Genomic DNA, 13,444 nt, shown 5'->3' with positions numbered 1-13,444 from the left:
CAACTTAAGCATTCACAATATATAGTCTACCAATATCTAATGATATTGGATGATCGTATCCATCAACTCTTATGGTTGTTTATTCCCAAAACATGTACTCTGACCCTGGGATTAAACCCTAGTACCGATAAAGCGCTCATGTATCATGCAAATTGCAACAGCCCTGATATTGCATTTGTAGATACTTGCAAGCCCAAATAGCACTACTCCAGTAACATCTTATCGACGAGAGTCATCAAGGATATCAATAGATATCTATTCGGTACTAAAGGCTTTTAACTTATCATTGGATGAGTTAAACATGACCATAGTGGGATATGAAGATACTGCTCAACTAATCCCCATTAATGCATATCATAGACTGATATTTTGTGGTAGAATTCTCATAGGAGTTATAGACTCTAATGAATATTCCCACATACCATTCCGAAATCGAACATGTGCATGTAAGATTTGTTGAGTGATTAATTGTGACTTATCTATCAAGATAAGATTACTTGTGTTGCTTGGATGCAAACAGGTTATGTGAAAGTAATATCACACTATTACTCACAAAATGGTTTATCCTCATGTATTGTGATACATTCGAGGAACAAACCTCTTGCAAATTAAATATGTGATTACTTCACAAAGTCTCTACCATATTTCACACTTGCAAAGTGTTCATCAAATTGGTATATGATGACTTTATAATTTGCATGATTCAGGGGGAGTCTCCTCGTGATTATAACCTGTTAAGTAGCATATTACACTCTTTTCTTTTTATGAGTTTTTCCCTCAGAGTTTCTCATATAAAATTTTTAATGAGACAATATCAATACAAGAATATATATATCATATCTCCTATTTTTTCTCCATAGGGGTTTTTAAGGAAGATATCCAAGATATAATGTCACATCTTCTCCTCCGCGAGGAGTTGTTTAGAGGATATCAAAGACACATATTGCTCTCTAAAATCTTACGGATTTGTGATTGAGCAATGACCACATATATGTCATATTATTTTCTCCTTATTTTTCCCACTGGGTTTAAAGGATTTTTAGTGACATATTCATAAACATGTTCCTCAGTTTTCCCCACAGGGTTTTTCAAAGGAATTAAAGAACATTTGATCTCAAGGAGGACTCGATCAAAAGGGGGAGTGTTACAAAAGCTCTTTATTTGATCTCATCAAAGCAGCTATCAAGACCATGGTAACAGCCATGGTTAAGGATATAAATTGAGTTTATTGCTATGCTATGGATCAGTTTTATGGCTGCCATTAGAAAGAGAAACTGATGTTCTAAATGCCTAGTTTTAACTAGGTTGTAATCTCCCTATATAAAGGGACCATGAGATCAATGAGAATATGGCTCTATTCACTACATTCTTGTCCCTACAATTTTCATTCTCTAACAGTAAGCACTCACAAGTCACAATCAACTAGAGATGGCAGCGGATCGGGTTTGGTGCGGGTATCTGCGGGTTTCGGTTTTTCGGGTTTGGTGTTGGTTTTTCGCCCACGGTTTTCAGGTTCGGGTTTGGGTTTGGTTTCGGGTTCGGTTTTGGGTTTTGGTTTCCACCCGTGGATATCTAATGGATATCCGAAATAAATCATTTGGAATTAAAACTCATGTTTTATAATATTTTAATGATAACTTGTTTACTTAGACTATTAAATTTATTGAAAGTTGACTCATGAAAATATTTATTATTTGTTCCCTCTTGTTTATACATGTGAATATGTGTATATTTATCCGCGGATTTCGGGTATCCATTCGGGTTTCGGGTATCCGCGGGTTTGGTTTTGGGTGCACGGAAACTCCACCCGATCCGAACCCGACCCGTTGCCATCCTTACGATCAACTCTCATATTTTTCCCTCATATTTGCACGTGTCATGTTACAAAATTCACTCTCATATTATCAGTCCATAAGATGTTATTTATAGAGAACTAGATTTCTTTTAACTAAATTCATTCATATTTTCATCACTTTTGCGTGTCAAGTTACTCTACGCTGTATTGTATGCACATGACAATATCTCAAAACAGCTTATATTTAGGTTCATGGTTGAGTTATGGAGTCATAATTCTCCAATTTCTTAGTGGTCAGATTGAATCTGCCTTGAGGTTTGGACGAGCTCATTACATCTATGTTTCAGTTGTCCCAGCATTTGGTTCCTGATTAACATTCTCTAAAATTACTCAGGGAAAATTGGACAACTAAGATCGATAAACTAGATGCCAACATTGATTCCTTCAAGGTGAAGCTGACACACGAGGACTTGAAAAAGAAATCGCAGCCACGTACGTGGATAAGAATGGCTGGTGACAGGCAAAACACATTGCACATACTAATTTGAACTATGCAGATACACCAAGAAAATAAAGCTGCCTGAAGAAGTAAAAGAAAAAAAAAGTGGGTGTGAGGGTGAGGGTGCGGGTGGGTGTGGGTGGGTGGGTGTGGGGGGGGGGGGGGGGCGGGGGGGCGTAGTACCAGCTGTTCCTTTCCCCTCATTTAAACTGCAATCAAATTTCAGATCTAGATTAAAAAACTTAGAGAGTAAAAAGTGTTCCAGAACTCATGATTGCAACTGCTTTAAATTTCTGGAAACGACTGCTGAAGTATTTACATTTGCTTCTGAGGAGCGAGGACTTGTGTGGAACTCATGATACCAGAGATTGGAACCATAGTTCCCATGATTTAGTTCAAATTCGAAAAGATTTTTAAAAATCCAAAAAGAATGCTAAGTATCCAAATATGCATAAGATATGACCAAGCTTCCCCCAAAAAAGACAAAAAAAATGGTTCTAGAGAATAAAAACACCTCACCAGTCACCAAAGTTGAATATGATGAAACCTGGATACGTTTACTGCAATCTCTTTTGCCGGCATGAGGAGTCGTGCGGTTTACAAGGCTTTGGGGGCGGTCCTACGGAGTTGGACACACCAGAGCCCTGTAGACCGCAACGACTCTTCATGCCAATGAAGAGCTCATCCTTCACAGCATTGCATCTCCACAGTAAGCAAAGTAGCAGAGTCATATAGGAGGCTAGAGCTCCGTGTTCTTGCTACCATTCTCATACACGGGAGAGCTTTTGCAGAGGCTGACTGATAAAGGGGGCCTATGGTCAGGGCATATGTGAGGAAGGTATAAGCATCAGTTCTTTAGTGTGGCATTTAGTTGCTGTAAGGTGGCCAACTTAGAACTCTCAACTTGTAGTCAACTGGGCACAGTGAAGTCCTATTAGGATGTTATTATCTGGGGATGGTTGCAACCTAGACGCATTAGATATTACTTTATTCATCACATGAGCTTGCTCCCAGCACCATGTTTTCACTAGCACTTATAAAAGGCTTGCCATTAAACAACTGGTAGGTGCAGTATTCTGCACGGATGACAATCTACCTGACTGGATTAGGAAACTGTAAGGTTGCTTGTGGAAAACCTAGCAAGCTTCTCTGGGATGGAATAAAGACAGGAAGAAGTCGAGAAAGAGTAGGTAATACCGTGCAGTTGGTGTTAGAATAAACTAATAAAGAGAATGTAGCGATGAAAATTGGTGGTTTGTTAAAAAACGGATATGCAATATAAAAAATGTTTTGTATACAGGCAATAAGAAATGGAGAAATGTACAGTTTTATGCAGCAGGGTGGAGCAACAGAATTAAGCACTATGTTTTTTTACTCCCTCCTTTTGAAATTAAAAGACTTATTTCACATTCACAAACAATTACTCTATTCATACATAATTTTTGACACGAAATTGATGTGTTAGATTCGTATTAAAAAATACTTGTTTATGATTATGATTTTTTACACATAAACAAAATATTAAAGAAGTAATCAGCAGTCAAAGACTCAAAGCCTTGTCCTAATGTTACAAAATACGCCTTGTTTGAAAAAAATAATGAGGGGAGCAGATCCTTGAGCATTTTTCCCCAAGGATTTTAGTGATATAGATCTTAAGATGCATTTGACTTTTGATTAATCAGAATGACTGATTTAAAGTTGACTGTTCAAAGAAAACTCAGTCCCTGATTTTATCAGTCATGCTGAAAGTACAAGCACTCACTAGACATCCACTACGTGAAACATGGTCTAAACCAGAAGTGAAAAAAATGAAACAGCAAAAAGAATAACCATGTCACCAAAATCTCCAAGGATCCTTGTAAGGAGGAACATAGCTGTCTGTAGGGGGAAGAAGGCGAAAGGATGCCACAGTCTTTTGTAGAAAAGGCCCCATCTGTGTTGCAAAAGTTAAATACTGGTTAGAAGCTGAAATACAAAGATACTTTTATGAAAAATACATGCTCCTCCTATATTGGAAGTAGCAATAATGAAATCAAACCCTAAAGCATATTTCCGTGCAGATTGATATGAAACAATTGGATATTAAGAGCTTACAGATTCCCACTGCTTGCTGAGAGTGGAAGCATTTAGTGAGTACAGGAACCCTGGTAAAAAAAATAAAAAAAGGGTGAGTGAACAAAGAAATATTTTAACATAAGGGAGTGACGGATCTTTGATCAAAAAATACAAAGATGAAGTAATACCATCTCGCTCAGCAGTGCACGCTACATTATGTCGAAACAAATTTGGTTCTGGTGCCTGAATAAACAAAGAGTATCATTAAGGGCATTGAGCTTCCTTACATGGATATGCGTACATATTTGCACTATGTGACTAATAAATAGTGTATATGCATGATAAAGTATTAATCTAAGCATTAAAGCATTCTGTCTGACACTCTTCATACAAATATGTTTGCTGCCAAATGTATATGTGCCAGAAAACTTACTGACTTTGTTGGCGATTTCCGAACTAGATACTCATAATACCAGTACGGTTCTCCATCAACCTACAAATAGTTTCGATATGTACTGGCGCATGTCAACTCTGAAAATTAAGAAAACTGGTCTTCAAGTATGATAAGAATGTGTTAGCAGCTCAATTTTCACTCTCATTGAGCTGAGAGGATGACACTCAAGTTGGGGAAGTTTTCTGGGTTTTTCTTCATTCACACTCACAATGCCATGCCTTCCAACGGGAGGGGTGGCCACGCTTTTATACAAGGGCTGCAGGGCAGCCAAAACACACACCAAGGACTAGTCTAAGATGTTGTCCTCTAGGTCCTAATTGTTGTCCTCTAGATGCTGTCCTCTAGATGCTAAAGCTAGTCTAAGATGCCAATGTGCTGCAGCTGCAGCAACCACCACGCAGCAAGGACCATGCAAGGTCTGAGATGCTGGTCAAAAGAAGAACTGAAACATGTCCTAGGTGGAGACCCACAAAGACCGAGATGACATAGACTTATTCCTTCATTCTCCCCCTAAGTCTTGTCCGTCGTCTTGTGGGAGGGTTGAACCATTCCGGTCCTGGAGCAAAGCTCAAGGAACTTGATCCTCCCAAGGGGCTTGGTGAGCAGGTCCGCAAGCTGATCCTTGGTGTTGATGTAGCTCGCCTTGATGCTTCCTTCCTCCAAGCAGCCTCGGATGAAGTGATACCTCACCCGGATGTGCTTGCTCCGTTCGTGGAAAACGGGGTTCTTCGCCAAGGCCAGAGCGGACTTGCTGTCCACCCTGAGCTCCACTGATCCAGTGTCTCTGCCGAGTAGATCACCAAGCAGTCGAGCGAGCCAGAGCGCCTGAGTCGACGCGGTGGAGGCCGCTATGTACTCGGCCTCGCAGCTGGACAAGGCCACCACCTGCTGCTTGACCGACTGCCAGCTAACGAGGCACTTGCCGAGGAAGAAGAGGATCCCGCTCGTGCTCTTGCTGGTGTCGATGTCGCTGGCGTGGTCGCTGTCACTGTACCCGACAAAGTGTGCCGCTCCAGGGCACCTCGGGTAGTGGAGACCGTGGTCGAGAGTCCCCGCAACATAGCGGATGATCCTCTTCACGGCCTGCTGGTGCTCCGTCGTCAGTCGCTGCATGAACCGACTGACGTAGCCGACGGAGAACGCCAAGTCCGGCCGTGTGTGGGCGAGGTAGCGGAGGCTCCCCACAAGACGCCGGTACTGAGTAGCGTCTACCTCCTCCGCCGTGCTGACACGGCTCAGCTTCAGCCTCTCCTCCATCGGAGTGAGAGCTGGGTTGCAGTCGGTGAGCCCAGCGAGCTCGACGACGCGCTTGGCGTAGGCGGTCTGTCGAAGTGTGATCCCGGAGTCGTCCTGGTGCACCTCGATCCCCAGGTAGAAGGAGAGAGGCCCCAGGTCGCTCATCTGAAAGGTGGCCTTCATCTCCTCCTTGAACGCCACCACCTCCTCATCCTTGGTGCCGGTGATCACCAAGTCGTCGACGTAGACACCCACCAGCAGGGCATTGCCTCCATTGCCCCGCCGGTAGATGGCCGCCTCGTGCGGGCTTTGCTCGAAGCCCATCCCCTTGAGCGTGGAGTCCAGCTTGGCGTTCCACGCCCTCGGGGCCTGCCGCAAGCCATAGAGGGCCTTGCGCAGACGTAGCACCTTACCCTCCTTGCCGGGGATCGCAAACCCCGGCGGCTGGTGCACGTAGACCTCCTCCTTCAAGTCGCCGTTGAGAAACGCCGACTTGACGTCCATGTGATGGACACGCCAGCCCTCCTAGGCAGCTAGCGCAAGGAGGAGTCGCACGGACTCCATCCGTGCCACGGGAGCGAAGGCATCGTCGAAGTCGACTCCCTCCTGCTGCACGAAACCTCGTGCCACCAGGCGAGCCTTGTGCTTGACGACGGTGCCGGCCTCGTCCCTCTTCAGCTTGAACACCCACTTAAGGGTGACCGCGAGGGAGGTCAGCAAGCTCCCAAGTGCGGTTCTTCTCAACCGCATCCATCTCCGACTGCATCGCGGCACGCCATGCCGCGTGTCCCTCGGCCTCTGCAAAAGACCGAGGCTCGCCGTCGTCGCACGCGAGGTGCAACTGCGCCTCCAGATCGTGAGGCACCAGTCCCGGCACCGGCTGATCGCCGAGAAGGTCCTCCATCGTACGGTACCGCAGCGGCTCACCGTCGTGGTACGCGTCGATGCGCTCCTCGTCGTGAGAGAGCGGAGTAGCGAACTCCATTGGGCTGTGAGCAGGTGCTGGAGTAGGCGTGCCCGGAGGAGTGGCTGTCGGTGCTGGAGTGCGCGGCGTCGCCGGCTGTGGTGGTACAGCTGAGGAACTCGGCGCAGCCGGAGTCGTAGCTGAAGGGCGTGGTGCCGCCGGTGTGGCGGGCGCCGGAGTCGGTGGAGGCTCGGGGACCGGGGTAGGCACGCTCGGCGAAGAAGAGCTGCCTACTCCCCCAGCTCCCTCGAAGTGGACGTACTCGACGGTGAAGTCGTCGTACGTCGGAGTCGAGCCGTCGTCCACCGCCTTGTCCCACGCCCATCCTCGCCCTTCGTCGAACACAACGTCGCGCGCCGTGCGCACACGCTGTGTCTCCGGGTCGAGAATGCGGTAGGCCTTCGAACCCGCCGCGTAGCCGATGAACACACCCGGAGTGCTCCTGTCGTCGAGCTTGCCGATGTGGCCAAGCTCCTTGGCGAACGCGAGGCAGCCGAAGACCCGCAGGTGGGAGACCGCCGGCTTGCGCCCATGCCAAGCCTCATACGGCGTCATGCCGTCGAGTGCCTTGGTGGGCGAGCGGTTGAGGATGTAGACGGCCGTCACCACCGCCTCTCCCCAGAAGACAGTCGGCATCCCCCTCTGCTTGAGGAGGGCCCGGGCCATCCCCACAACCGTCTGGTTGCGCCGCTCGACGACGCCGTTCTGCTGCGGGCTGTACGGCGCGGAGTGGTGGCGCTGGATGCCCTCATCCGCGCAGTACGCCGCGAACTCGGCCGCCGTGAACTCGCCGCCGTTGTCGGTGCGCAGCACGCGCAACTTGCTGCCGCTCTCCGCCTCCGCAGCAGCCTGAGCACGCCTGATGGCGTCCGCAGCCTCTCCCTTGCTGCCGAGGATCATCACCCACATGAAGCGGGAGAGGTCGTCGACGAGCAGCAGGAAGTAGCGTCGTCCTCCCAGTGTGACCGGTGTCACCGGGCCACACAAGTCCCCGTGTACGAGCTCGAGCCGCTCCTTGGCTCGGAAGCTCGCCTGCTGGGGGAAGGAGTGCCGCCTCTGCTTCGTCAGCACGCAGACGTCGCAGAGCTGCTCCACGTGGTCGAGGCACGGGAGGCCTCGCACCATCTCCTTGGCGCCGAGCCGCTTCAGGGCCTCAAAGTGGAGGTGCCCAAAGCGCTCGTGCCACTGCCATGCCTCGTCGTCCCTGCGAGCTGCAAGACAAAGAGGCTGGGCCACCCCGACATGGAGGATGTAGAGGCGGTTCTTCCCTTGAACCACCCTGGCGAGAAGCTGGCGACGGTGGTCCCAGATGCGGAGGACCCCGCTGTCGATCACCACGCGGGAGCCGCTCTCATCGAGCTGCCCAAGGCTGATGATGGAGTTCCGCAGCGCCGGGATGTAGTAGACTCCGGTGAGCATCCGGTGCTCTCCGGACTTGGCGGTGAAGATCACGGAGCCCACGCCCTTGATCTCCACGGCGGAGGAGTCCCCGAACCTGACGGAGCCACCTACGTCGACGTCCAGGTCGGAGAAGAACTCCCGCCGCCCGGTCATGTGGTGCGTGGCGCCGGAGTCGAGGTACCAGCCATCGACCCTGTCGTCGTCGGAGCCGTTGCCGAGGAGAACTCGGGCACGCGGCTCGTCGAGGTGGAGTAGAGCGGTGACAGGAGGTGCCGCCGGCTGCGGCTCCATGTCCCCGTGGAGTAGGAACAGAGCCGGCTCGTCATCCGGCTGGGCCTCCGCGACGTGGGCTTGGCCCCCACGCCTCCGCTGCGGGCAGTCCCTGGCCCAGTGGCCGGGCCTGCCACAGTTGTGGCAGGCGTCGTCTCGTGCTGCCTTGGGCCTGTCAGCGGCGCCGCCCTGAGCATCTCCGCGGGCGCCACCCTCGGCGCGCCCTCGTGCCCCGGCTTGGGCACCTCCGCGCCCCTTTCGCGGCTTGCCGCGCTTGCGGCCACCAGTCGAGGAAGAGGGCTCCCCCCTCCTCCTGTCACCGCGCCGATCCTCCCACTGCTCCTGAGTGAGGTGGCGCTTCCCACCGATGGAGATGCCTCCCGAGGGAGGCTGTGGCTCGTCGCTATCGACGACCTTGAGGCGACCTATCGCCTCCTCGATCGTCATGGTGGAGAGGTCTAGCAGAGACTCGATCGAGCGAGCGGTCTGCCTGTACCTCTCGGAGACGCAGCGGAAGAGCTTCTCGACGGCTCTCTCCTCGTCGTAGGTGTCGTCGCCGAACTGCACCACCTTCTGCAGTAGAGTGTTGAGACGGAGGGCGAAGTCATCAACATCCTCACCTGGCTTGAAGGCCAGGTTCTCCCACTCCTTGCGAAGTGCCTGGAGAGTGGTCTTGCGGGCGCGGTCGCTGCCGATACGTGCCGCAGCGATGGAGTCCCAGGCCTCCTTGGCAGTTCGCTTCTTGGAAAGCGTGAACTGCATCTCGGGCGGGGCTGCTGCGATGAGAGCATCCAGCGCCCGTCGATCCTCATCGTAGTCGACGTCGCCGTACCGGACTGCCTCCCACATATGCCGCACCTGGAGCTTCACCTCCATGACTGCGGCCCACTCGACGTAGTTGGTCTTGGTGAGGGTGGGCCACCCACCACCGGGACCGACGTCCCTGACCACTGCCTGGAGGCCGTGGTAGCCGGGGGCGCCGCCGCGCGCACCCCAGCCAGGAGCGCCGCCGCCGCCAAGGACGCGGACGCCGCCAGGGGCGCCGCCTCCGCCGCCGGGCGCGCGGCCCCCTGGGCCGCCGCCGGCGCGCCGCCCCTGGGCCGCCGCCGGGCGCGCCGCCCCCTGGGCCGCCGCCGGCGCGCTGCCCCCTGGACCGTCGCCGGGCGCGCCGCCATCTAGCCGCCCCGGGCGCGCGGGCCTGGACGCCGCCGGGCGCGCGGGCCCCTGGACCGCCGCCGGGCGCGCCGCCGTCCAGGCCGCCGCCACCGGGGTGGACTGCTGCCCACCGCGCGGTCCGCTCCCGCGCTCTCTCCCTCTCCAACTCCTCAAGGTCCTCGTCGGCGGGTGGCGTCGCCGGCGATGGAGCCGCTGAGGCTGCCGCGCAAGGTCTCAACCTCGACCTCTGCCGCACGCGCTGCATCCTCCGCCGCCTCTGCTTCCACCTCCGCCCTGGCCGCCGCCAGCTCCGCTGCAGCCAGCCTGGCCGCCCTCGCCGCTGCTGCAGCGGCTTGTGCCGTCGCTCGCCTGCGCTCCTCTGCCGCGGCGAGCTCGGCATCTCGCTGACGCCGTGCGCTCGAGGCGACCGAGCGCTGAGACGGTGCGTCGGACATGGCGCGCCTCCAGGTGGCTGCTGCGTGGAGAAGACGCAGCCTCAGACGAGCTGCCGCTCGTCTGCTCGGGTGAGGAAGGTGGAGTAGAGGGTGCAGCAGGTGCTGCTGCGCTAACTTCCGCTGCTGCTGCGCTAGCTGCTGCTGTGCTAGCTGCTGCTTGGGAGGGAGAAGTGCAGGAGATGTCTAACCTACAGGAAAGTACGGCTCTGATACCAGATGTTAGCAGCTCAATTTTCACTCTCATTGAGCTGAGAGGATGACACTCAAGTTGGGAAAGTTTTCTGGGTTTTTCTTCATTCACACTCACAATGCCATGCCTTCCAACGGGAGGGGTGGCCACGCTTTTATACAAGGGCTGCAGGGCAGCCAAAACACACACCAAGGACTAGTCTAAGATGCTGTCCTCTAGGTCCTAATTGTTGTCCTCTAGATGCTGTCCTCTAGATGCTAAAGCTAGTCTAAGATGTCAATGTGCTGCAGCTGCAGCAACCACCACGCAGCAAGGACCATGCAAGGTCTGAGATGCTGGTCAAAAGAAGAACTGAAACCTGTCCTAGGTGGAGACCCACAAAGACCGAGATGACATAGACTTATTCCTTCAGAATGATCTGAGCTTACCTCTGTACAGTGTGCATCAAGGACAGAACTCTCTGTCATGCGCTGGCCAGTCGTTACTTTCTGCAAGGTGATTTAGTTTAGTTGTAAAATCAATGTCACGAAATACCAACATAAAACTGCATTCAAGGAACTTCAAACCTTCATCAGCATGACAGTATATCAACAGTTTCTGATTAGGTCTCTGAGTTACTGAAAATTTGTTGTCGATAAATTACCATAGCTTCACACCATGAGACAATGTATGTTTCATGTGACACACCGCCACACAGGGAGATAACCAAGAAACATCTGAAACTAAATTTGTGCTTTTGATTGAACTTTGCTTTCTTGATGAATACGGTGAATTACTCAGATGATAGCCGTCCTTTTCTTAATCCATATAGTTTGTTGGAAACTATTTTGCTCAATGCAATGCAAGAAATGGTACATTGAAGTCCATGAGTTACTTTCAGGCAGAATATTTCTTCTTTAAAATCAAAATGGCTAATAACTTATAAAAAATAAAGCAAAAAAAAGTAGGTACCAGGGTAGATCTATCAGACAAAATGCAATCAGCAACATCTTTTGGATCCCATGAGCTCTTGTCTTTTGAAGGTAAAAAACGTGAATTTGGTGGCCCGATCTGCATGAGACAAATGATGGACATGGGTGATTTTTTCAGAGTTTCAATTGATGTGATTCCCATCAAATCTCGACACTAACAATTTGCATCAAGAATAAAAATATTTAGTTCTTCCATGACAATTTGCACAAATTCCTGTATACAAAGACCTAATTGCTAACAGATGATACATTGTGTTTGAACCATGCAACACATTGCAGACTTCTGCATTTCCTAGTATCATATAGTATTTGAGGATTTACCGAGACCGAGATGACAACATTATGTATCATGTCAACTCTCTCCGATACAATACGTTGCCGTGCATCAGCTGCATAGAGCCATGGAGTTCCAGTCAGTTTGCTTTCATTGTCAAATGAATGAGATTTTTAAAAGTACAGCTGTCGAAGTTCTTATGCTTAATGAAGCAATCCCTTTATATGAACAGAGTAATAAGAGCATTGCTTATCATTGTTATACCAGAGGCTACTCACGCGATAGTGGCGCTGCAGAGGAATATCGCTCCGGTTTTCTGGACTCTACCCTGTGAATATAATAGAATGGGACAGCAAGTCACTGTGTGTTATCCTAGTAGTGCTCGTGGAGAATCCAACGAGCATAAATAACAGTGAAATTCTGATAGAAAGAGTAGATGGCGGTATAGAGTTGTAGTACAGAGAGCTGAAATACCATTTGAAGGAGAATTTCTTTCCTGGCAGTTCGACAGGGTAATGAAAAGAATATGCATTGATCTTATCAACTTGCGTGTTCATCTTCACATCTTCATCAGTCTCCATGGCAGCATATGATTCTACAGAAATGTCATGAACAAAGTGCTTATGAGCATTTATGAATTGGTCTTTTTCAAGGGGGAAAACAGCTAATATAAACATTACGCAAGGAAATGCATATAAACACAAGAGCCTGTTTTTAACATTACAGCATGTATCACATTATGCAGGTTCAGATTAACATAAAATAGAGCAGCTCATGGGTTTTATTCAAACATAACGATGAGGCAATGACATGCAGATACAACTGACAATTCGATACGCAGAAATCAGACGACTAAACAAGCTCATACTCCTCTCCAGAGCTGAGCATCAATCATACTTCCGAAGTTATTAAGGAACCGTGCACCCGCAGGATCTGAGGCATCCCGTGATTCCTACCTGAAATTGGGGTTGCGATTGCGAAAGAAGACATGAGCCCAGAGATGAGAAGGCGCCTCCTTTCCACCTCTAACCCGCGGTTCCCGGCAGCAGGCTCGCGAGAGCACGAGGCGAGCACACGGACCCTCCTCCTCGGTAGTGGAACGCGCGCTGCTCCCGCGCCGAGCGCGCCCCCGCTCCTGCGCATACCCAGGAACCAACCAAGAATCAGGAGCGCAGCCAAGTACAGGGGGATGTGTGTGCAGTTTACGCGAATGGGCAGTGAGCTGAGAGTCGTGCGACTGGGCGAGCGCGTGCCTTGGGCGAAGCGAGGACCGTGAGTTGGGGCTCGGAAGAGAGGGATGAGGGGAGAGGAGAGCCGCCGCCATGGCTCGCCGGCCCTCAGTCCCCGCGTCCTACGTCCAGTCGGGAGGTTGGAGAAGCAGCAAGTTCTATTCTATCCAAACCGTTGAGCAAAAGATCTCTCTAGTTCCGTGTACATGGGCCTTTTGGCACGTGTGCCACTAAAATTTAAGTAAAAATGATTTGAGCATGTGTTTGTACTTATTTATCGTTGAATTCGTTCTTTTTAGTTATTGACAAAGCCAGTCTCAACATTAAAAAAAAGATAAAGTCAGTCAAAATGAAAGTTTTATGGAGAGCTTGGTAGCATTAAATTATATTCCACATTATTAATTTTGTTGACATGGCAAGGAGAAAGATGAGAGTTTCATAGGATGAGAGGAATTCCACCCTTATAAAATTCAACTTCCACAGTTACCTACTCAGT

At 50.4% G+C, this 13,444-nt stretch overlaps 1 protein-coding gene across 1 annotated transcript; it reads right to left on the bottom strand.

The window, feature by feature from the left end:
• Positions 1 to 3,938: 3,938 nt before the first annotated feature.
• LOC120707425 (psbP domain-containing protein 5, chloroplastic-like) lies at positions 3,939 to 13,157 on the bottom strand. The gene is made up of 11 exons (XM_039992331.1): positions 12,973 to 13,157; positions 12,676 to 12,854; positions 12,194 to 12,314; positions 11,998 to 12,047; positions 11,767 to 11,834; positions 11,426 to 11,524; positions 10,903 to 10,962; positions 4,783 to 4,842; positions 4,538 to 4,592; positions 4,389 to 4,438; positions 3,939 to 4,227 (listed from the first exon to the last, which is right to left on the bottom strand). The coding sequence occupies exons 1-11, from the start codon at positions 13,041 to 13,043 to the stop codon at positions 4,129 to 4,131; spliced, it is 912 nt and encodes a 303-aa protein (XP_039848265.1). The 5' UTR covers positions 13,044 to 13,157; the 3' UTR covers positions 3,939 to 4,128.
• Positions 13,158 to 13,444: the final 287 nt, after the last annotated feature.

Source organism: Panicum virgatum, chromosome 5K (assembly GCF_016808335.1).
Source record: "Panicum virgatum strain AP13 chromosome 5K, P.virgatum_v5, whole genome shotgun sequence".
Classification (NCBI taxonomy): Eukaryota; Viridiplantae; Streptophyta; class Magnoliopsida; order Poales; family Poaceae; genus Panicum; species Panicum virgatum.
This window is presented reverse-complemented; position numbering and strand designations above follow the sequence as displayed.